Genomic DNA, 22,701 nt, shown 5'->3' with positions numbered 1-22,701 from the left:
TTTATATCAATCTTGCATACAAAGCTATTATTACATACCCAGCAATTATTTTATCAGTATATATTAGTAAACCACCCAAAAGGCAAAATAATGTGCTGTCATGTTGTATAATACAAATATTATTCAACACACAGCTTGAATTTTCAATCAACTCTAGATACAGCAGTATTCTATGAATTAAACTCTAGAGGTTTTAAGTGATTTGTTTTATTATAAACACTCAATCCAAAAAGATGATTAAAATAATTGAGATAAGACTTGATTATAAAGATAAATAGCTTCTTTTTTTCCTGGTAACATCTGTGGTAATAATGTGCTATCATTTAAACCAACTGAGGATGACTCACCATCTGTGAATAAATATAACTTTAGTTTCTTTTCTAGAACTGGGGATGGTTTTCTTGCTTTTCTTTTTTTTTTTTTTTTAAAGATTTTATTTATTTAACAGAGAGAGACATAGCGAGAGCAGGAACACAAGCAGGGGGAGTGGGAGAGGGAGAAGCAGGCTTCCTGCAGAGCGGGAAGCCTGATGAGGGACTCGATCCGAGGACCCTGGGATCATGACCTGAGCCGAAGGCAGACGCTTAACGACTGAGCCACCCAGGCGCCCTCTTTTTTTTTTTTAAAACTAAATCATCCCTCCTCCATCATCTGTCCCTCTTGCAACCACAAAGTGAGATGGTAAGCTGGAGTCAGAAGTACAGTTTCTTTTCTTTTTTTTTTTAAGATTTTATTTATTTATTTGACAGAGAGAGACACACAGCGAGAGAGGGAACACAAGCAAGGGGGAGTGGGAGAGGGAGAAGCAGGCTTCCTGCTGAGCAGGGAGCCCAATGAGGGGCCGATCCCAGTACCCCGAGATCATGACCTGAGCCGAAGGCAGACGCTTAACGACTGAGCCACCCAGGCGTCCCAGAAGTACAGTTTCTTGCTGTTTCAGAACAAAATGAACTGGCCCACTTAAGGGATTTATCCATGACCTTGGTCTCCATAGGATCTTAGTCTAAATAAGAGTTAAATGGCCTGGGACCTCCCACAAATCAATTAATCTCTCCCTTTAGCCATAAACCTGAAAAACAAAGTTACATTTTCATTTATATGTTACTGTCTCCAATACAGAGAAGACTTTTTTCTGAATATAGTATAATGAAGGAGCAACATATTAACATTCAAACATATAGCCTGTATACTATAATTCACTTCACTTTAAGTATTGTAGTGAACTAATTAACTTTCAGTATCTGCTATGGCCCATGGAGGGGCCTTTGGGCCAGGAGCATTCACCAAAAGAATTAGAAAATAAAATCTGGGATTGGAAAGAGCAGGAAAAAATGGACTGAAGACATGAGTAGTGAGCAATAAGCCAAAAGAAAGGAGCTAAGGTTTATCATAGGGGAGGGATAGATATAAAAGAAGAAAAATACCTGGTCTGACAGCACACTGAGGAAGCACTGGCTTTCCACAGAACAGAAAGGAGATGGGGAAAGGATGAGCAAGTGGAAGGGTATATAAAGCTCTAAGAAGGTGGCCTAGTGCCCAGGTCTTGTTTCCAAAATACCATTTATTAAAAAAAGAAAAAGAAAAAGAAGGGGAAACCAGAGCTCATTGGAGAAGTAGTTGATTCCAGGACTGCGGCAGGAAATATCTTGTGCTACAGAAAAGTAAAGGTGTGCTCAAAACAAGAAGGAGGCAAGTCAGAGGACACCGGATCCAACCTGGAGGAGCTCCCACAGGCCAAAGCTAGAACAATTTGAGCAACAAAGTAAGTAAGTGATAGTGCTGAATTATAATCTATAGACAAAATACAAAATTATTATTAGGTAAACACCACAGTAATAACTGTGCAGGTAAGATCCACTGATGGATGATAAAATCAGCGGGCAAAAGTTTGAGGAGAAATAGGATATTAGCAAAGTCTCACTCCCAAGACAGTTATCAATTACAAAGGGAAAAACAGTGACTTTTCACAGGAGAAATCTGGTAGACACCATGTTAACCAAATGATCAAGGATACCCATCACCAGTAATGAGACATACTGACATCACGTACCTCCTGATTCTATGAATTGAGAAGGATACACATCACTTCTGTGGGTACTTTTGTCAAATATTCATAACTTCAGTGTAATCATGAGAAAACATCAGAAAAAAACAAATTGAGGGACATTCTGCAAAGCAACTGAGCAGAACTGTCTACACTGTCAAGGTCATGAAAGGCAAGGGAAGACTGAGGAACAGTCACAGGCTGGAGGAGAATAAGGAGACATAACGGTTAAATGCCAAGTGGGATCCTGGATAGCACTGGGGAGCAGAACAAAGAACACTAGGAGAAAAAATTGGTAAAAATTACATAAGGTCTGTAATTTAGGTGATAGTATTGTACTCATGTTAATTTTCTAGTTTTGATATTTGTACTATAGTTACATGTGTTGTTAACATTAGGGGAACCTGGATGAAGGGTTTACATGAACTATATCTACTGTTTCTGCAACTTTTCTGGTAAGTCTATAATTATTTTAAAAGAAAATATAAAACAAAAAATAGCAAAGTGGCACAGATTCAAATATCTTCTGCCCACCCCATCCAAAACTGCTTCTTCCCTAACACTGTCGTCTTCCTTCTCCTCTATATTTTTCCTCCCGTTTACTGCTACCTAAAATAGCAAACATTTTATTTATCTGATTGTCATTTACTGCTACCTAAAATAGCAAACATTTTATCTGATTGTCTCATTTATCTGATTTACTTGTCTTATTTATCTGATTATCTGCTTACTTATTTACTTACTTATCTGATTATCTCTCCCACCAAAAAATAAGCTCTATGAAGACAGGCATTTTTGCCTATTTTGTCCATGGATGTATCTACCATCTAGTGTGGTGCTTCTAACAAGTCCCCATTTCCTCTTTAGAGCATTTCATTCATCTTCTCATCACATTTACTACTAAGTAACTACTAAGTACAAGACTTTGAACTAGGCATCAAGGGGATGCACATTAGCAAGACATGACCCCTCTTCTCAAAGAAGTTACAGTTGAGTGGGAGAGAGAAAACATTTGAACAACTACTTACAGGGTGGAAGAGGATAGGATTCCCACCAAATTAAGTATCAAATGCTGTGGGCATTTAGAGGAGGGAGGCCTATGTAGAGTGAGAAGTAAAAGAAAAGGTTTCATGGAAGTTCTCAAACTCAGCAAGGCCTCTGAATACTTAGAATTTGGATAAGCAAAAAGCAAAGGGGTGAGGGACCGATATACTGGGAAGAGAGAACTGGGTAAGCAAATCCAAACTCCAAACATGCAGGAAAGAAGAAGCAAAAGGCACAGAGATCATTCTGGTTGGCTGGAGCACTGGATGGGGAAAGGGAAGTATGGAGAGCAAAGACTGGAACAGCAGCTGGGGGTTGACTGTGCATGGTCTAGCGTTCCAGTCCAAGGGCTCCAGACTTGATCTGGTAGCAACAGGGCACTGACCTCTAGATAGTTTGGAAGATGAGGAGGATGTTACTAGAGCTCTGCTCTACAAAAATTCTTCATGGAATTTTAGAAGATGAAGTCTAGACTCTTAAGGATTGCAAGAGATCGTTGGGATCATCCTCTTAACTTTTTAGAATAGGAATTCTTTCAACCGCTTTTCCTATGTTATGGAATTGAGTCACCCTGCCATCTGGTGCTCTTCTTACACTTACCATCCAGACTTTATGGTGATTATTTTGTGATTTCATGGAGCCACGTATGGACTGCTGAGTGACTTACGTTGTCAGGAAACATCTCCTTAGGATGAACTAATACCTGTCCTGGTTCAATTTCTACCCACTGTCCTCTGGCCTACAATGAACTGCTTAGTTCCTCTTTTACAGAATCATCCTTAAAGTAGTTGAACACAATTTTTCTATTTTCCCGAAGTCCTCTCTTCTCCAGGCTATACTACCTCTCTTCCTCACCATACTTGAATTACAGGTTCTTTCCAGTAACTTTGCCTGCTTCTGCACACAGCTTGGTTTACTAATGTGATGCTCAGCCACGTTGCTCCCATATCCTACAGTGCTCTTCGGAACATCTATTTCAGGCTTGTTAAATATCCCTACATTCTCAGTGCCTGCATGGAGTCTTCCGTCCTTACTTCTTTAAGTGAAACTCAGCTCTCCCCTTGGGACTCTGGTTCCCCCAGAGCCTTTGGAAGTTAGAAGCTGCTCATTCTTTCACATTTCAGACTTTAGGGTCTGGAGGTGGGGTTGGTGCTTTGCTTTCATTATTGGTTCATGATTGTTTCCTGGCTATTATTCCTCTACCCTTAAACAGAAAGTTCTGCTCCTATGAGGCTGGTACTAGCTTCCTCTGGTCCATGCAGCTGCCACCTACTGCCTTCCAGGCTCTGGTCCTGTGGACTCCAGCATCTGGCTCACAGTCTTTCTTGCCACCCCATGGCTTATTACCCTGAGGGACTATGAAGCCTATGTGAATGACCCAACCTCGGCTTCCCATTCATGAGCTGGCTCAACCACACTGACTTCCATTCATAGGCATAGCACTTCGGCCCCTCGCTCATGGCCAAAGCCAGACCGTGTCATCACTGAGATGTGCTCCACTTCTGACGTCTTCAGTCTAAATATACTCTTCTTCAGCCCCATCTCCATGACTTCCACCGTACCCACTCTTCGCTGGCATTCAAATCCCCTTCCCCATGCCTCTGTGCCCCTCTCCTTCCAGCCTCCTGATAGCTCCACTTCTCTTTCGGTTTAGCTTAGACACCAAGATCCACCACTTCCTGGAAGCAGCCACTCCAATCTTCATGGATTTCTGTACTGGTTCCCAATGGAGTAGTTCAAGTAAACTGGAAAAAGCACGCATGCACACCCACATGCCCTCAAAACAAAAAAACCCTCTGAAGTCTGACTTTATGTAAGAGCAGAAACCATATGAATTCCCTACATTTAGAGAACTGTCAGGAAGCATGGCAAGTCCAAGCGGGAAGGTCTGGGGAGCTGTAGTCAGTGTTCATGTTCCTGCCACACGGTGGTGCCATTCCAGCTGATGAACACGAACCCCGCTGCTCTTGTCCTTCCCATGCTCTAAGTGGTTATGATGACTCACGTGCTATTATTTTACAAACTCTGTTGTTATAACTGAAAATATTTTCCTCTCCTACCACAATCTATCTCTCTCAAGCATTCATAAGCAGTGCTGTTCTGTGATAGTGCTGGAAACACGGCCCCCCCCAAACAGTAACTCTGGGACAGAAGTTTGTTGTGATAAAACACTGTGATGAAGAAGGCCACAAGTCCACTAGGATTCCCTGTGTTTTTAATTTAGGAATGAGCCCTCTAAAAAAATTAGAGGTGATGAAGGCAAACATTAACAAGAAGCATTAAAGCAAAAATAGGCTATAGTGCTGTACATTCCTGTGTCCCTGCAGAATGTTCCCTTCACATCTTTTCTTATGAGAAAATTAGTCTTGGGTATGAGTTTTTTATCATGAGATCACTTTGGAAACACACTGACATGCAAATGGAAGTGCGTTTTTGTTTTTTTAATTTGCAGAGAGAGCGCGTGCACGAGCAGGGGGCGCGGCAGGCAGTGGGAGAGGGAGAAGCAGGCTCCCCACTGAGCAGGGAGACTGATGCGGGATTCGATCCCAGGACCCTGGGATTATGACCTGAGCCAAAGGCGCCCCTGGAAATGCCTTCTTAAGATACAATAGTTCCTCTACCTATCCAAGAAATGCTTCTCTTTCCAGAGACACATGCAGGCAGGCAGTGAACAGCATGGGGATTCGGAGCGCGGACTTTGGAGCCAGCCTGCCTGAGCATGAATCTCTCAGTTCTAGTTTTCTAGTTGTGTGGTTTTGGGTAAGTCATTAACCTCTCTGTGCACCTGAAAAGTTAGGGCAACGCACTACCTACCTCTAAAGCTCGTGAGGCTGGAATGAGTTAATAACTAAGACACTAGAGCTCCACGGAGCACTGAGTACACACCACGTGTGGGCATCACCTCCACCAGCAGTGCCTTCCCATCAACCCCTGATACTTATAAGACCGAATTATTTCACTGGGTCAAAAAAAAATAAGGTGCTTCTTTATTCACAGTGTATGAATTACTCACAGTATATGAATGTGTTAGTCCTTCTTTGGCTGTTTTCTTTGGGAAGACTGTCAGACTCCCTCTGCATTGCTGTTCTGTGTACCAGTATGAAGTAGAGGAGGCAGTATTTAAAGAGCCTTTTCTAGCACAAGTACTAGTAAGTGGGGCGACTCGGACTAGAGCCTGCTCAGACATGAATGCTTAGCCCAAGCGATCCCCCAGTGCGGGTTTCCTTCCCCGGTCTTACCTTCAGCCGGTCTTTGGGCAGCGCGACAGCCCCCTGCTTGATGATTTCCAGGACCCGCTCCACTGACAGCTCAGCTCCAGCCTGCAGTAATCGTGAGCTGAAGAAGGTGATCACCTGGAATGGAAAGTATTCTTTTTTAAACAAGTAGATGTACAAGCCGTGTTTTCAGGAAGTGCCTTGCTCACATGGTGGTCCCACTTCCTAGAGTGACCTGGCTTGACTTCATGAGCTCTCCTCTGCGCGGGCCTGTCTGAAGGGGTCTGATGACTGCATCAGAGCCTGCTTCTGACCACTCCAGGTTGATAACCCACATTGTGGCTTCGGCAAGCCTCTGGAGTTCTGCTCTTCCAAGGTGCGGCCTCACCTCTCATTTACTTAGATTTCAGTTAGACGGCAGCCCCCCTCAGAAGGTGGGAAGAGAAAGCTAAAGCTTAAAACCTGTCAATTTTGAGGCTTACTAGTAACTCTCAAAAAAAAAAAGGCTTAATGAGAAAGGAATTTGAAGCTAATGGCTAAAATGATGTTTGGGGGATCATTTATGAATTTAATTTATTCACCACACTCTTATCCCTGAGCAACAGGGATAATGAACAAGCTAGAACTTCCTTTGTTTCATGTCCCAGCACAGCCTGAACTGTGTAGCAAGATGCTAATAACACAGGAGATTTCTGAACATAACACTGTCCCTCAAAACTAAAAGAAGGTGATTTATTTTTTAGGGAAATCATTTTAAGATGACGATGTTAATAAATCAAGAAGACTATACATCTTTTTTTTTATTCAACAGAGTAACACAAGTATTTATAGTCAGACATGCAAAAATATAAAAATGTTTTGTTAAAAAATTAAACATTTCCATTTATAGGTTTTCTATTTTATATGTAAAAGACAAAGGTAGTTTAAAAAGATTACCTAACTATAGAAACAAAATAGTTTTTTATACTCATTAAAATATGATCATTTTTATACTCATTAAAATATGATCATGTTACACAGCTTCCCTCCACCCACCATACTATGGACCTGGATGATTAGCTATCCTATGTCTTACTAATCCTGAAGGCTTCACATTATCAACAGCAAACACAGTACTGGTCACAGTAAGAACAATGTTTATCATAGTAAACCCCAACCCATAATGCAGACATGCTGCTTGATAATTTCTGTGCATCCCTCTGTTGAGATGAGACTGGTTCATCACTACTTCTACCCTGTAATGTAGCACCTGTTCTAGGATGAGGGGGACATCAGCTCTGCCATTTCCTTCTTGTCACGTGTACTTGTATTGCCTTTGATTTGTGGTTCTTTTGCAGGAACCATACCAATTCTCCATTTTAGAGGGTTTACTTAGTTAAATCTCGATATTATAACCATCAATAATATACAAGGACCTATAAGTGAATGAAAGGTGAGGGTGCCAGCCAAGCCTTCCAGGTTGAGAAGCCCCTCTCCTCCTCAGGATACCCGGAGTACCGCAGCTGACACAGCTAAAGCCTGGCAGCTTGCCCGTGCCGATACTAAGAATTAGGAAAACTCCTTCTGTTTATTTTTAGACGAAGAAAGAAAAGCTCTGATCTATCTTCTCATGCTTCTATGGACTGTGGGTGCAACCTCTGGGGTATGTGTACCCATCCACTTTGGAGATTGCTGATGGAGATAACAAAATGTGCATAATCAAAGCTAAGTAGCCTGCACAATGTTCAAACACGGATACTTCAGACCACCGCGAAAGAGTACTGACACGTCACATCATCAAAGAAGGAAGTAATGCAATGGGAATCTACTTTGGTTCACTCTGTGGTCTACACAGACTTGCCTCTAAGCGTCAAGGAACTCGTGTTCCCACCAGAAAAGCTGTGGAGTAGGCAAGAGACTCAGTTTCTAAGTAAGTTCCTTTTTTCAAACTGGCTCTCATTTGTATGTCCTAAGCTGATATTCAGTTCTTGAATCTGAACGCACACGACTTTAAAAAATGATAAAACTACCAACTTCCAGGAGAGAAGTAAATTTATGTATCAAAAACGAAGGGAATGGACATCTACTGCATGTTTACTATGGACCATGTGCTCCTCTATTAATTAATCCTCATCACAATCCAACGAGCTCATAAAAGCCCTGTCCTACAGATGACTCTACAGGATCAGAAAGAGAGCAGCTTGACCCAAGTTAGCCAGGTAAGTGTCCAGAGTGGGACTGGTATTTGGATGTTCCTTCTTACTTTACCATGTTGGTCTCCAGCAATTCTCGAGTAACAAAAGGCTTAGTTTTCTTAATGGAAAATATTTGAGGTGAAGGGTGTAAGTTGTGTAGCCCCAAATTTCATTTGCAGTCAGGCTGCAACACTAGCAAAGAATGTGAAACAATTTATTCAAAGATACAACTTATATTTCCTATTACACAGCTAGAATTCTGTAGACAACAGTGTATTTAGTGATAATGACTTTAACAGTTAGGTGGCTTTTATCAACTTCCATAGGAACCATTAAAATTGTTAAGATTGATGAACTTTTTCCCCTCTGAAAATGTTTGCAGAAGATACAGTCAATAATAGAAAAAATTTAGAGTGAAACCTTTAGCGAAATGGGAATGAATGATACGTTAGTGCAATTCAAAGGCAACCTTTCAGAGGAAAGTTCTTCTCTGTGGGTGTTACACAGCTTCCCTCCACCCACCATATTTGGCCACAATTCCTGAAATCTAAGTACAGCACATTACGTTCAATTATGTTATTAGTTGTGAACAGTAATTATCCAAAGTCATGTTCTGATTAATCAGCTGCACCCTTTGAGTAATGTCAAAATCACATTTAACCACTTATTATGAAACCTGTGAGTGATCACTAGAACACAAATTTATAGAAAGGAGAAGCTTAAAAAAAAAAAAAAAGAAAGAAATGAGAAGCTTTTGTAGGGTAGATGAGGGTATGTATTAGACAGGCATTCTTGCTTGCTAAATGGCCACTCTTCAAGAGGTAAAAGTAGAGAGCTAAGCAGGTTTCTTTTCTTTGATAAAAGACAATAAACATGTTTTGAAAAGTAAAATACACATGTGTTTTCTCATTGATTCTTGGTTTTTCCTCAAGTTTTTGTGTCTTAATCAATACATGTATTAACCACCTATTCAGTGGGAGAGATCTCTAGAAGATTTACAAAGAAAATAGATATTTTCAAGAAAGACACAATGTAATTGGAGAATAAGAAGCAGATTAAACAGGCGTAATTAAACAGATTAGACATCATGGTAGTGTAGACTGTGAAGTGCTCAAAGTCAGAAGGCGTAGTTTGGGTCCTGCCTCTGATACTTACGAACTACCTGTCTTATAGAACTCAGGTTCTTCCACATGCAGCATCATGCAGTGGTTTAGAACACCTACCAGGTGTCAGAAGCTTGGGTTTAATTCCCAGCTCTGCTTATAAACGTAGACAGGTTATTTAACTTCTCTATGCCGCAGTTTCCTGATCTATAAATGAGGAAAGACAGAGTGCCTGCCTCATGGAGGGGGTACTGTTAGAATTAAGTAAGTTAATACCTTCGAAGTGCAAAGAACAATGCCTGGCACACGGTAAGGGCTCATGAAATGTCAGCTTCTGTCATTATCATTAGGTGTTATCTCAATATCTTCATTTATAAAATGAAAAGCTGCCCTACCTACCACATAGGAAACAATTATAATATATGTGAAACTTAAAGATAAATCAAACCAGACAGGAGTAGCAAGCATGATCTACTGAAAGTAAATTCCAGGAAAGTCTGCTGGTTAAAACCAACATGATCATTATCAGTTTAATACATTACTGAGGGTCCATTTAACTCTTCTATTTTTACTTGGTGAATTTATGTATAACCTTCCTCTTTCAAAAAAATTTGTATTTTATTATTTCCAGAAAATTTAAACAGTACAATGTCGAGGAAGTTTTCATAGTTTGCAAAGTTTTCTTTTATCATGAAAGAATGCTGAATTTTGACAAATGTTTTTTCCGCATGTATTGAGATGATCGTATGGTTTTTATTCTTTAAGTCTTTTAATATTGTCAATTACATTAGCCTTGAATTCCTGGGATGCATGATAACTGAGCATGCTGCATTATTCTTCTGATACATTGCTAGATTTGATTTGTTAATATTCTGTTGAGGATTTTTTGTGTCTGGGTGTATGAGTGATATTGACTTATAATTTTCTTTTCTTGTAAGGTCTTTATTTAGGAGTGGCATTAGGGTAATAATGTCCTCATAAAATGAGTTGGGAAGTATGTCTTCTTCTTGTATTATCTGGATGAGTTTGTATTGAAATAGTAATATTTCTTTCTTAAAGAATTTCTTAAAGAAATTCTTTGGTAGAATTCAAGGGTGAAGACATCCAGGCCTGGAGTTTTCCTTGTTGGAAAATTTTTAAGTATTAATTTGGTATCTTTTAAAGATATAGAACTATTCAGATTATCTATTTCTTCATGAGTAAGCTCTGAAAGTTTGTGCCTTTGAAGGAATCTGTCCATTTCATCTAAGTCATCAAATTTATCACCAGAAACGTATTCATAATATTACCTTATTATCCTTTCAATGTTCCCGCTATCATTCCTGATACTGGTAATCTGTGTTTTCTTTCTTCTTCTTGGATTAGTCTTTATCAGTTTTATAGCATTAGGTTTTTTTCTCTCTCAAATAACCAGCTTTTGGTACTACTGATTTTCTTTTCTTTTTTTTCAATTTCATTGATTTTTTGTTATTTTTATTATTTCTTACCTTTTTCTTGCTTTGGGTTTAATTTACTCTTTGTTGTTTCTTAATGTGGAATCTTATTTATTTAAGACCTTTCTTCTTTTCTAATAGAAGCATTTAATACTATAAATTTCCCTTTAGCTGTATCCCACAAATTTTGATACACTGCATTTTCTTTTGTGCTAACTTTATTATTTTTTTTTTTTAAAGATTTTACTTATTTATTTGACACAGAGAGACAGCTAGAGAGGGAACACAAGCAGGGGAAGCAGGAGAGGGAGAAGCAGGCTCCTGGCTGAGCAGGGAGCCCAATGCGGGGCTCGATCCCAGGACCCTGGGATCATGACCTGAGCCGAAGGCAGACACTTAACAACTGAGCCACCCAGGCACCCCTATTATTACTATTTTTGCTGTTTCCTTCCATCTTTATTTTTTTTAGTTTTGAATTTTTTGAACTTTTAAAAAAATTATTATGTTCACTTAGCCACTGTATAGTACCAAATTGCTAACTTTAAAATATGTTCTCTTTACCTTTGGCCTCCTGTCTTTGATGCATACGTATACTGTTTACTTTCCAAATATTTGGGGATATTTTCCAGATCTCTCTCTTACTGATTTCTAGTTTAATTCCATTGTGGTCCAAGGACATACTCTATTATGATTTTAAGTCTTTTAAATTTATTGAGGTTTGTTTTATGGTCCTGTATATGGTCTATCTCAGGAACTGTTCCATGTATACTGATGATGATGGGTACAATGTTTTATAAATGTCAATTAAATCAAGTTGGTAGTATTGTTTGGGTCTTCTATATTGCTACTAATTTTCTATTTATTGTATCAGTTACTGAAAAAGAAGTGTTGACTTCTCCAATTATAATTATGGATTTGCCAATTTCTTCTTGCAATTCTATCAGTTTTTGCTATGCATATTTTGAAAGCTCTGTTGTTAGGTGCATCCACATCTGAGACTGCTACGTCTCCTTGTTAAATTGACCCCTTTATCATTACATGGTGTCCCTCTTTATCTCTGGTAATGCTTCTTTCAATGAAATCTACTTTGCTGATAATATAGTCACTCCAGCTTTCTTTTAATTAGTGCTTGCATGGTAAAACTTCTTTCAGCCTTTGACTTTTAACCTACCTAGCTCTTTCTATTTATAGTTAATTTCTTATAGATAGCACATAGATTTTACTTTTTATCCAACTGAAAATCTCTTTTAATTGAGACATTAATGTGATTGCTGACATGACTGGATATAAGTCTCCCACACTGCTTGTCATTTCTCTTTGTTCCACTATTATTTAGTCTGCTCTTCCCACCTGCCTTTGGATTAAATATAATTTATAATTCTATTTTATCTCCATCTTTGGCATACCAGTTCTCTCTCTCTTTTTTTTTGTGGTTGGCCTAGAGTTTATAATAGTCATCTTGCATTTATCAGTCTACCTTCAAATAATATCATACCATTTCACATTGTCAAGAACTGAAGAATTTTGTCCTACTTGCAAGTTAACAAGTCAGTCACTGTTTTGTGGATCCTGAAAGGATATGGAGATTTTTGGGTCAGTGATGAAGGACAGCTGTTAGTCAAACAAGAGCAGAGACCAGAGCATTAGCATTTTTTTTTTTTTATGGGTTCCTCAAGCCCCAATCTGCACAAAGGTGGTGCGGTGAGGGACGGATGACTCCCTCACATGTAGTGGGATATTATAGGAAGAGAACTTTGAACTTAGGGAACCCAAATCTTCTATAATGGTCAGTAAGCAGGTTTACCTTTTGCTCCCGAGGGAGACAAAGACATGCCCCCATCCCACCCCTATGTTCTCTTTGCCTGGAACACTCTACCTTCTTCAAGTCTTAGCTCAGATGCACCTTCTCAGAGAGGCCTTCTCTGACTGTGCTCTTTGGACTTGCAATTTCCTACCCCTATTCCAACCTGCACTCATTATTCCTCTTCTTCTTTTTTTGGCTTAAGAAATTCGGTAGATATTGATGTCATTTACTGAGATAAGGAAGACTGCAGAAGAGTTCATTTTGTATTTGATTTTGAATTCTGATTTAACCTTCTTCAACATTTGTGGGATTGTCAGGTAGGCAAGTGAATGCACTAGTTTGGAGCTCAGTAAGGATGGTAGGGCTTGGAAATACACAAAATCTAACATGAATTTTACACTGTCCAGAGATAAAAATAGTTCTTGCCTTTAACACACTACACAACTGTTACTGTTCATTGCTTCTGCTCTTTACTTATATTCAGCCATGAAATTCCTTTCACACCTTCTCTCATTTGGTGTCGCAATTCTATTGTCTTGTTACTTAATTCAGCCAGATCATGTCACCTATGGGTTAGATGGGAGCGCTATATAGCAGTGGTTAATAGGAATTTGGTCATTTGGAAAACATGTTGGAAGGATCTGCAGAAGTTAAAAGTGCTCCAAGGTTATCCCTCCTGTCTCAGATATTCAACAATGCTGAATGTCTTAATGAAAAATATCAACTCTGAACTCCCTGTCAGCTAAAAATAACAGTAATTCATAGTCTCCTTTACCAATACTTTTCAAGGTTAACTCCATGAAAAAAAGATAGAGCAAAGGCTTGCTTGAGCCAAATTTCAGGTGCATTTAGGGCAAGGAAGGGGAAGGCAAAGTGATGAAAGAAGCAAAAAGTAGAGAGGTTATTTATATCTCTATCATGGCATTCTTTTCAAAATATGTAAAAGAGTTTAAAACGCTTTCTGAAGGAACTTCCATTGTGCCTGCAGTATTTTGGATGGCAGTATTCAACAAAAAGTTGCCGGAAAACCTGCTCATTTGAAATCTTGCTTTAGGTTTATCCAAGTGAATGCTGAAAGCATGGAGTTTCTAATCTGAAGACTTCAAGGCCTGGCTGAGTGACTTACTGGCTGAGTGACCTTGGGCCAACGATTTTTCCTCTCAAGCCCTGCTTGGCCTCCCTCACAGAGAGGGTTTAAGGGTCCACTGAGATATCGTATATGCAAATAACCCACAATCAGGATCTACACAAATATGTAATCATCATTTAAGACAATGATTCTTAGGCTGGGATTTGTGTGAAAATCATCTGAGAAACTGTCTCTCAACATCTTGGTTTTCTTATCCATAAAGTGGGATAATCATACCTAGTTTTACTGTTTACTGGTTTAAGAAGAATTTAAAAAAAAAGAAGAAAAAAAGAGATAATATATATGAAAGTACTTAGCCTCATTCCGAGCACTTAGCAGGTGCTCAACAACATTTAGGAATTGATTTGTCTAGTTTTTTTTTTTTTTTAAGATTTTATTTATTTGACAGAGAGACACAGCGCGAGAGGGAACACAAGCAGAGGGAGTGGGAGAGGGAGAAGCAAGCTTCCCGCCGAGCGGGGAGCCCAATGCAGGGCTCAATTCCAGGACCCTGGGATCATGACCTGAGCCGAAGGCAGACGCTTAATGACTGAGCCACCCAGGCGCCCGATTTGTCTAGTTTTAAGAAGCGCATAACAGCATATGGCCAAATGTTTACCATAAGATGCCCTTTTCCCTGAACACTTTCCCTGAAAGTGTAAATGGCCCATTCTTCTGTCAGCCAAAGGCAAGTGAGCACTGGACGTAAGTCCAATTAACACCCCGCTTCCATTTCCCCATGGTCATATACCGTGTGATACACAGTGAGGTCCCTTCTGTTTCCTCACCTTCACCCTGATCTTCACTTCTTTCAAAGGAGACTAAGAGTTTTGAATGGGGGTAGTTTAAACCCTTTTCATGGTTATTGTGTGTCTTTTCAAAAACTAATACGGTCTTTCCAAGATATTTTTAAGGATGTCAACTGTTAATCACTTTGTTACTAAGACAGATCCTCAGTTCTATCATTGGTGGAACAAAGACTGATATGACATCAGAAGTGATTTTGAGAGAAAGTAAACGGTGAAGTCTCCAGGTCTGTGGATATGGCCAGATGTTTTCAGGCAGTGAGTGAGAAACTGTGGGAACATTAGCGAAGGGGTACAGTAGTTAGGCTGGATGATTACAAACACGGGCATGGGCTTTATCATCACACTGCCTGGTCTGAGTCCTGGCTCTATGACTTTCTGAATGTGTGACTGTGAGCAAGTAAAAATCTTCCTAAGCTGGTTTATCTATAAATTGAAAATTAAAATGAAATATACCTCACTCCTACCCTTTTCTTTTCTTTTTTTTTTAAAGATTTTATTTATTTATTTGACAGAGAGAGAGACAGCGAGAGAGGGAACACAAGCAGGGGGAGTGGGAGAGGGAGAAGCAGGCTTCCCGCTGAGCAGGGAGCCCGATGCGGGGCTCGATCCCAGGACCCTGGGATCATGACCTGAGCCGAAGGCAGACGCTTAACGACTGAGCCACCCAGGCGCCCCCATACCCTTTTCTATGCTCCCGCCAACGTGAAGCAGTAAACCAAAAAAGAGGAAGACACAGGAGGCAATGTCAACCAAAGGAGCCAAGTGAAGGAGACTGCTAAGAAGATGCTGCAGATGGACAGGAGAACCCGAGTGCAACATGGTTGGGGCGGAAAGCAGGCAGCAGGTTTCCAAGAAAAGGATGGAAAAGAAAGGAAAATTTTATCGGATCTGCTTGGCCATTTTGAGAGGAGTTTTAGAGTTATGTCTGAAAGTCTGTAGCTGTGCTAGTGACTGGATGTCTTTAACACATAATCAAGAAATCTGCCTAGAATCCAGAATACATCAAGTATCTGCACGAAGATAAACAACAGAAAAACTGGCAAAGGACTTGAATAGAAACTCACAAAAGAGGAAATCCAAACTGAGGGGTGGGGGGATGTCCATCTTCAATGGTAATCAAGAAATTACAAATTAAATCTATAATGAGGTGCCATCACAAAACTGACAAAACTAAGTGTTCAGGGGAAGTAACAGAACCTCTCACACACCACCGGTCAGAGAGTCAAATGGTAGCACCCCATGGAAAACAGTCTGGCATAATACACATTGCCCAGCAATTCCACTTCCAGGTGTCCATCCCAGAAAAAGGTATGTACATATGCTTACTTATGACCGAACTCACATATTTATACTTGTATGAGAATATAATCACTGAACGTCTTCTTGAATGTAAGTAACACAAGGGCAGGGATGTTGGCTCTTCCATTTACTCTTGTGCCTGGTACTGTGAATCAGATTAGTTACTCAAGAAATGATTGTGGGATCATTAAAACACGAATTCAAAAAGACATATGCACCCCTATGTTTACTGCAGCATTATTTACAATAGCCAAATTATGGACGCAATCTAAGTGCCCACTGCTAGATGAATGGGTAAAGAAGATGTGGTACATATACACAATGGTATATTATTCAGCCGTAAAAAGAATGAAATCTCGCAACAACATGGATGGACCTAGAGGGTATAATGCTAATGAAATAAGTCAGAGAAAGACAAAAACCATATGATTTCACTCATACGTGGAATTTAAGAAACAAAACAAATGAGCAAAGAAAAAAGAGGCAAACCAAAACAAAAAACAGACTCTTAACTATAGAGAACAGATGGTCACCAGAGGAGAGATGGGTGGGAGGATGGGTGAAATAGGTGAAGGGGATTAAGAGTACACTTATCCTGATGAGCACTGAGTAATGTATAGAATTACTGAATCACTATATTGTATACCTCAAACTAATATAACATGATACATCAGTTATACTAGAATTAAAATTTTTAAAAAAAGGAAAAAAGAGAAACATCCTACTTAAAGTTTCCTCAGAACTGTTTTCATACAATAGCTTTAGCATTTAATAAGACGATCCTATTATATATGGATGATTTTTTTCCTACTCATTTGCTCTACTACAATAAATAAATTACCAATAGGAAATGTGAGTTGCTTTCCAGGGTTGAATGCTACCTGTTCATGGTATTTGGTTTGCTTGATACAGCAACAGAAAATTTAGCAAAAACATTTTTAGAAAGGACAGAAAGTAAAAGTTTACAGACCTGTGAAAAATGTTCTGCCATACTAGAACAGAAATGCCAGTTTTGGTATAAAAACACAAATATTAAAATAAGTATAATACTCAAAGCTGCAAGACTGTATGTAATGAGACAGACCCTCTCATAGATCAGGTGTGTAAATATAAGATGATATACAGGTGCATAAACTGCCCAATGTTTCTGGAAAGCAATTAGGCAGCATCTGTTGAGTCTTAAAAATACAGATATCCTCTGACAGTAAAAACTAGTATAATTCCAGTTCTAAGACTACGCCAAAAATATAACTGAAAAAAGTTGAGATAAGATTTATTTACAAACTCGTCATGAATTATGAAGTAACGTAAGAGATGTAAAACACCCAAAATGAGCAATAATGGGATAATGGTTAAATATTCTTTTGGGACATCCATAATACAAGTTAAAATGTGAGATTTTCAAAGAATTGATGATACCACAGGAAAATGCTGATGATCTAAATGCTAAGTAAAAATGGCAGAATACAGAACTGTATGAGGTATGATCTCAATTCTATCAAATATATGTGTGGGTGTATAATACACACAGAATACAATAATTCTTATGGCAGAATAGACTACAAATATACTTTATGTTAAAAGAAGGGATTTTGGGGCACCTGGGAGGCTCAGTCGGTGAAGCATCTGCCTTTGGCTCAGGTCATGATCCCAGGGTCCTGGGATCGAGCCCCGTATCGGGCTCCCTGCTCAGCGGGGAGCCTGCTTCTCCCTCTCCCTCTGCCCCTCCCCCCTGCTTGTGCTTTCTCTCTCTGTCAAATAAATAAAACCTTTAAAAAAAGAAAAAAGAAGGGATTTTAACTTTTGTAGTTTTTGTCAAGGTTTGTTCAACATTTGCTGCTTTGATACTTAAAAAGAACCAGAATATCTCCATTTACACTTACCAGATCAATATTTTGCATTATATCCTGAAATGAAGGATGAGTTCGAAACTGTTCAAAGAGATCTCGTTTGTAAAGCAGTGCGTACACCAAGTTTGGATTGTGGTGAAGAGAATTTGTCAGGCAGGAATTGATGATCTCTAACATCATTCGAATCACTTCTTCGATGACATTCAGGTCTTGTGCCTAATAAAGAAAGAAAAGCCACACACATAGTGTTTTTCTCCTTAACACGGAGTTAATCAGAACAAGAGTAACTGCTTTAAAGTTATAACATTAGGGATGCCTGGGTGGCTCAGTCGGTTAACCATCTGCCTTTGGCTCAGGTCATGATCCCAGGGTCCTGGGATCGAGTCCTGCACTGGGCTCCCTGCTCAGGGGGGAAGTCTGCTTCACCCTCTCCCTCTGCTCCTCCTGTTTGTGCTCCCTCTCTTTCTGACAAATAAATAAAAATCTTAAAAAAAAATAAAATTATAACATTGAAAAGATAATGCAAAAGAACCCTTCTAGATGACTTTTGTCAAGAATCTTTAGAATTAGGTTTATCACTTACTATAAAGTATTTGAGTAAAAATCTTTTAAACTCAGATGGTCACAGTTAGGAACTGAACATAATCAATTACAAACTTGCCAATCTGGAAGGAAATTTGGGGCTTCCTCAGCCCCTCACTTACTAGATCCTTACTGACCTTCTCATCAGTGGCATCACCCTAAATCATGAGACTTCCACAGTGTAAAGTGGTGGTTGGGTCTTACCAAGTCCAAGAAAAGTGCCTAATTCAGAACATGACCTCACTTCTCTACACTGTCATTTCAATCTTTCTGTTTACAGATAAATAGCCTATTGTTTTGTCTCTTTTTCCTCAGTCAACAGTCTATGGGAATCTAAACATGAAATAGTTACAAGACAGCAAAAACAATCAACAAATCTCTTGGAAGAAAGAACAACGGAAAGAGCAAAAATACAGGTAAATATAAGACTTTCCTTTTCCTCTTGAGTTTTCTAAATTATGTTTCAAAGTTGTAGCAAAAAATTGTAACATTGTCTTATGTGGTTCTCAACATATATAAGGGAATATATAAGGCAATTATATTATAAACCAGGGAGGGCAAAGGGATGTAAAGACAGAAAAGGTTTCTACTTTTCTCTTGAAATGTTAAATGTCAACAATACTAGATTGTGACAAGTCATGCATGTATACTGTTTAGAGCAAATCTACACAGAGAGGCACATAAAAATACTATACATACATCAAAATGGAATTCTAAAAAACTGTTCAAGTATATATAGGAAGGCAGAAAGACAAGACAGACATATTAAAAAGAGGGAACAAGGGGCGCCTGGGTGGCTCAGTTGGTTAAGCGACTGCCTTCGGCTCAGGTCATGATCCTGGAGTTCCAGGATCAAGTCCCGCATCGGGCTTCCTGCTCAGCGGGGAGTCTGCTTCTCCCTCTGACCCTCCTCCCTCTCATGCTCTCTGTCTCTCATTCTCTGTCTCTCAAATAAATAAATAAAATCTTTAGAAAAAAAAAAAAAGAGGGAACAAAGAGAAAAGAGTAAAATAGCAGAATCAAGCTTTAACATATCTATCAATAATTACATTAATTGCAAATGTTCTAAACAATTAAAATCAAAGATTGACAGAGTGGATAAAAAACATAAGACCCAACTATATGCTACCTATAAGAAATTTCAAATAGAACTCACTTCAAATATAGTTAGGTTGAAAACAAAAGGATGGAAAATGATATACCATGTAAATATTAATTTAAAAAATTAATCTATTATTGACAGATGACAGTGACAGATAATCTACCTCAAAGACTGTATGACCCACAAAGTAAAAAATATTTACTATCTGTTCCAGCAAATAAAAAGCTATGCTTATTCCCACACAATTTATCTCAGCCCATACAATGTATACAGAGTACAATGTCCAGCATTCAACCAAAATGTATGAGACAAACAAACAAGTAAAAACAACCCACACCCAAGAGACAAAGTAATCTGCAGTATCAGATTGATACAAAGATAGTAAAAATATCAAACAAATTTAAATGAACTATGATTTACAAAATCTACTATGAATCTACATATGTTTGGACTGATGGGGAATTTCAGTGGAGTTGAAAACTATAAGAAAGTGATAAATGTAAATGCCAGAATTTAAAAGATACATGGTATTAGTAAAGAACACCTAGAGGGGTTCAACAGTGGACTTAACAGAGTCTTGAAGACGTAATGGCTGAGCATTAAAATAATGAAAGAATCGAACAATGGTCCAAGAAGCTCAGAGAATATCCTCCAAACCCACCCAAAACAAAACAAAATAAAAACACACATGTAGACACATCATCTTAAACCTTGAAAACCAAAGACAAAGAGAAAATCTTGAAGGCAGCCAGAGAGGGGAAAACCCAGGAAATACGGAGACATAAAGATCAGAATTATGGTAGACGGCTCAAGAGAAACTATGCAAGCCGATCTAAAGGGAGTGGCGCCATTATAGTGCTGAAAAGCGGTCAAGCCACCCCTTGGTCACATCTGACAGGAAAAAAAAAAATTAAAAATAAAGTTGCTCAAAGATACCTTAAAGCGGAAACCCTGAGCCCCACTTTTTGAGCCAACTCCTCCTGGAACCACATTTCTAATTTGGCTGGTACTTTGGACAGAGCAATGAAGCGTCCAGGCTCTGGCTCTCAGTAAGGCGGGCCCCTACAGCTTTCCCTCCTCTGTGGAGAGGGCAGTATGCATTAAGCTGAAAAGCTACTTTCCAAATGTGAGGAAGGGGTTAGACTGCTGCTTCAGAACTGTGGAATTATTTGGAATGTTTTACAAATGGTCGCTACATCAACAACAAAAAAGATAATTATAAAATGTGTACATTACAACATGCTTTTAAAGACACTTTGCTTTGTGCTCACATTCCCTTAGACACTGTTCCCAAAGGTGCTCAGCCTCAAGCCCAACTGGAATCTCTAGGGAGAGGCAGAGACAGTTTGGCAAAAAAGACACAGGGGTTGGGGTAGGAGAGGCGGCAAAAGGAGAAAGCAGCCTTCCAGTTAAGAGATCAGCCCTCGGTTTCAAGGCCGCTTTGGGCAGGCTGGAGTGGAGTCGGGGGGTCACGGGAGGAGCAGCGGCAGGGCCGGACTGGGGTGCTTGAGATCTCATTCAGGTCAAGCAGAGTCTGGTCCAGCATCCTTTGTGTACAGAGGGGCTCCTCTTTGGTGCATTTCAGCTTATCTTCCAAATCATCAATTGTCTTCTCCAGCTTGGCTACCAGTCTCTCAGCAAACTCAGCACAGGTCTCTGCCTCCTTGAGTTTATCCACGAGAATCTTTATCTCTTCCTCATCTTTGTCTTCCTTCTCAGAGTGCTTTTCTTCAGCAGCCCTCAGACACTTCAGGTTCTGGCCCATCTGTCTGATCTGCTCATCCATGTCCCAGCAACGGGACTCTGCCAGCTCAGCTCGTTCCTCTGGGCATTCTGAGTCCTCCTCAATAATCATCAACTTCTGAGCCACCTCTTCATATTTCTGATCTGCCTCTTCTGCAATGTGCTTGGCCTCATTAAGTTGGATTTCCTGGAGTTCCATCTGTACTTCATCTTCTAAGGCTTGGTTCTCAATAACCTCCATACCTCTCTCACACTCACCAGCGGCTTTCTCTGCTTCCTCCAGCTTTTGCAGGTGCTCCTGGGCACAGTCCGGCTGGATCCTATGGTTCAAGGAGGCCGCCTCGGCCTCGGCCTGCTTCCGGGCCCGCCTTTCCCCCTCACCTTCCTGCTGCAGGTGCTCGGCCCTCTCCTCTTCGTCATCTTGCGGCTCCTCCTCCTCCTCCTCTTGCTGCCACAGAACTTGGATCCTGCGCTTCACCGCCTCGATGGTGGTGATCCCGGTCACAGTGCCCACCCAGCCCCTGCTCGCGCTTGGCTTCCTGCCTCCTCCACTGGGCACTGCAGCCGCTTCTCCGACATTTTTATTTTTAATCATTCTGAAAGAAAACTGATTTCAAAAGCAAAATAGTAGCAATGTATTATTGGTTTACGGCATATGTAAAATGTATTCTCCTACTGACGGGCATCCAATTTATTTGTTTCCTCGTTTCTATGAGCAAGGATGCAATAAGCATGTTGGTAGATCTGTCCTTCTATTTCTCTGGGATAGATTCCAGGAGAGGCATTGGTGAAAATACTGGATTTGTATTGTTAATAGATGTTGCCAGATCGTTGCCTAAAGAGCAATGACAACACATGTATACTGACAATGTAGGAAGGCTCTTGCCCTCATTCTCACCCAAATGTATAGTTATTCCATTTAACACTCACTGTCTGAGAGATTCATCACTTCTGAATGGTTATGTCAAAATTTCTGAAAATGAGAAAGGATTTATCAATTCCTCCAAGTGATTCATATATTCAGAGTAACTCTAGGTTTCACAATTGCCATCTTTTAAAATATATTTTTTATCATGATCTACTGTTTCTCTTAATCCATGTTGTTTATTCAAGTGTATGTTTTACTGATACTGCTATACCATCTTCATTTTTTTTTTTTTAGCATTTGCCAGGTATATCTATAATCTTCAAGCCTTCAATTTTCAAACTTTCTGTGTTACTGAAAACATATATAGTTCAAAGCAACTATATGGCTAGGTTTTATAATTTGTAGCTCTAACCTGATAGAATTTTAAGTGAGTTTGATTCACTTACATTTGTTATTGCTGGTACATTTCCATTTATTCCTACCATCATGTTTTGTGACTTTT

At 39.6% G+C, this 22,701-nt stretch overlaps 2 protein-coding genes across 2 annotated transcripts in view; both read right to left on the bottom strand.

The window, feature by feature from the left end:
- DYM (dymeclin) overlaps positions 1 to 22,701 on the bottom strand; it is a 342,707-nt gene that overhangs the window by 46,293 nt on the left and 273,713 nt on the right. Inside the window, 2 exon segments of the mRNA XM_021686111.1 lie at positions 6,328 to 6,441; positions 17,938 to 18,120. Of these exon segments, the coding sequence (XP_021541786.1) occupies positions 6,328 to 6,441; positions 17,938 to 18,120 (297 nt within the window).
- On the bottom strand, positions 21,006 to 21,926 carry LOC110576922 (tropomyosin alpha-3 chain-like). The gene has a single exon (XM_044921237.1). The coding sequence runs from the start codon at positions 21,924 to 21,926 to the stop codon at positions 21,006 to 21,008; it is 921 nt and encodes a 306-aa protein (XP_044777172.1).

The sequence above is a fragment of the Neomonachus schauinslandi genome, chromosome 14 (assembly GCF_002201575.2).
Source record: "Neomonachus schauinslandi chromosome 14, ASM220157v2, whole genome shotgun sequence".
Classification (NCBI taxonomy): domain Eukaryota; kingdom Metazoa; phylum Chordata; class Mammalia; order Carnivora; family Phocidae; genus Neomonachus; species Neomonachus schauinslandi.
This window is presented reverse-complemented; position numbering and strand designations above follow the sequence as displayed.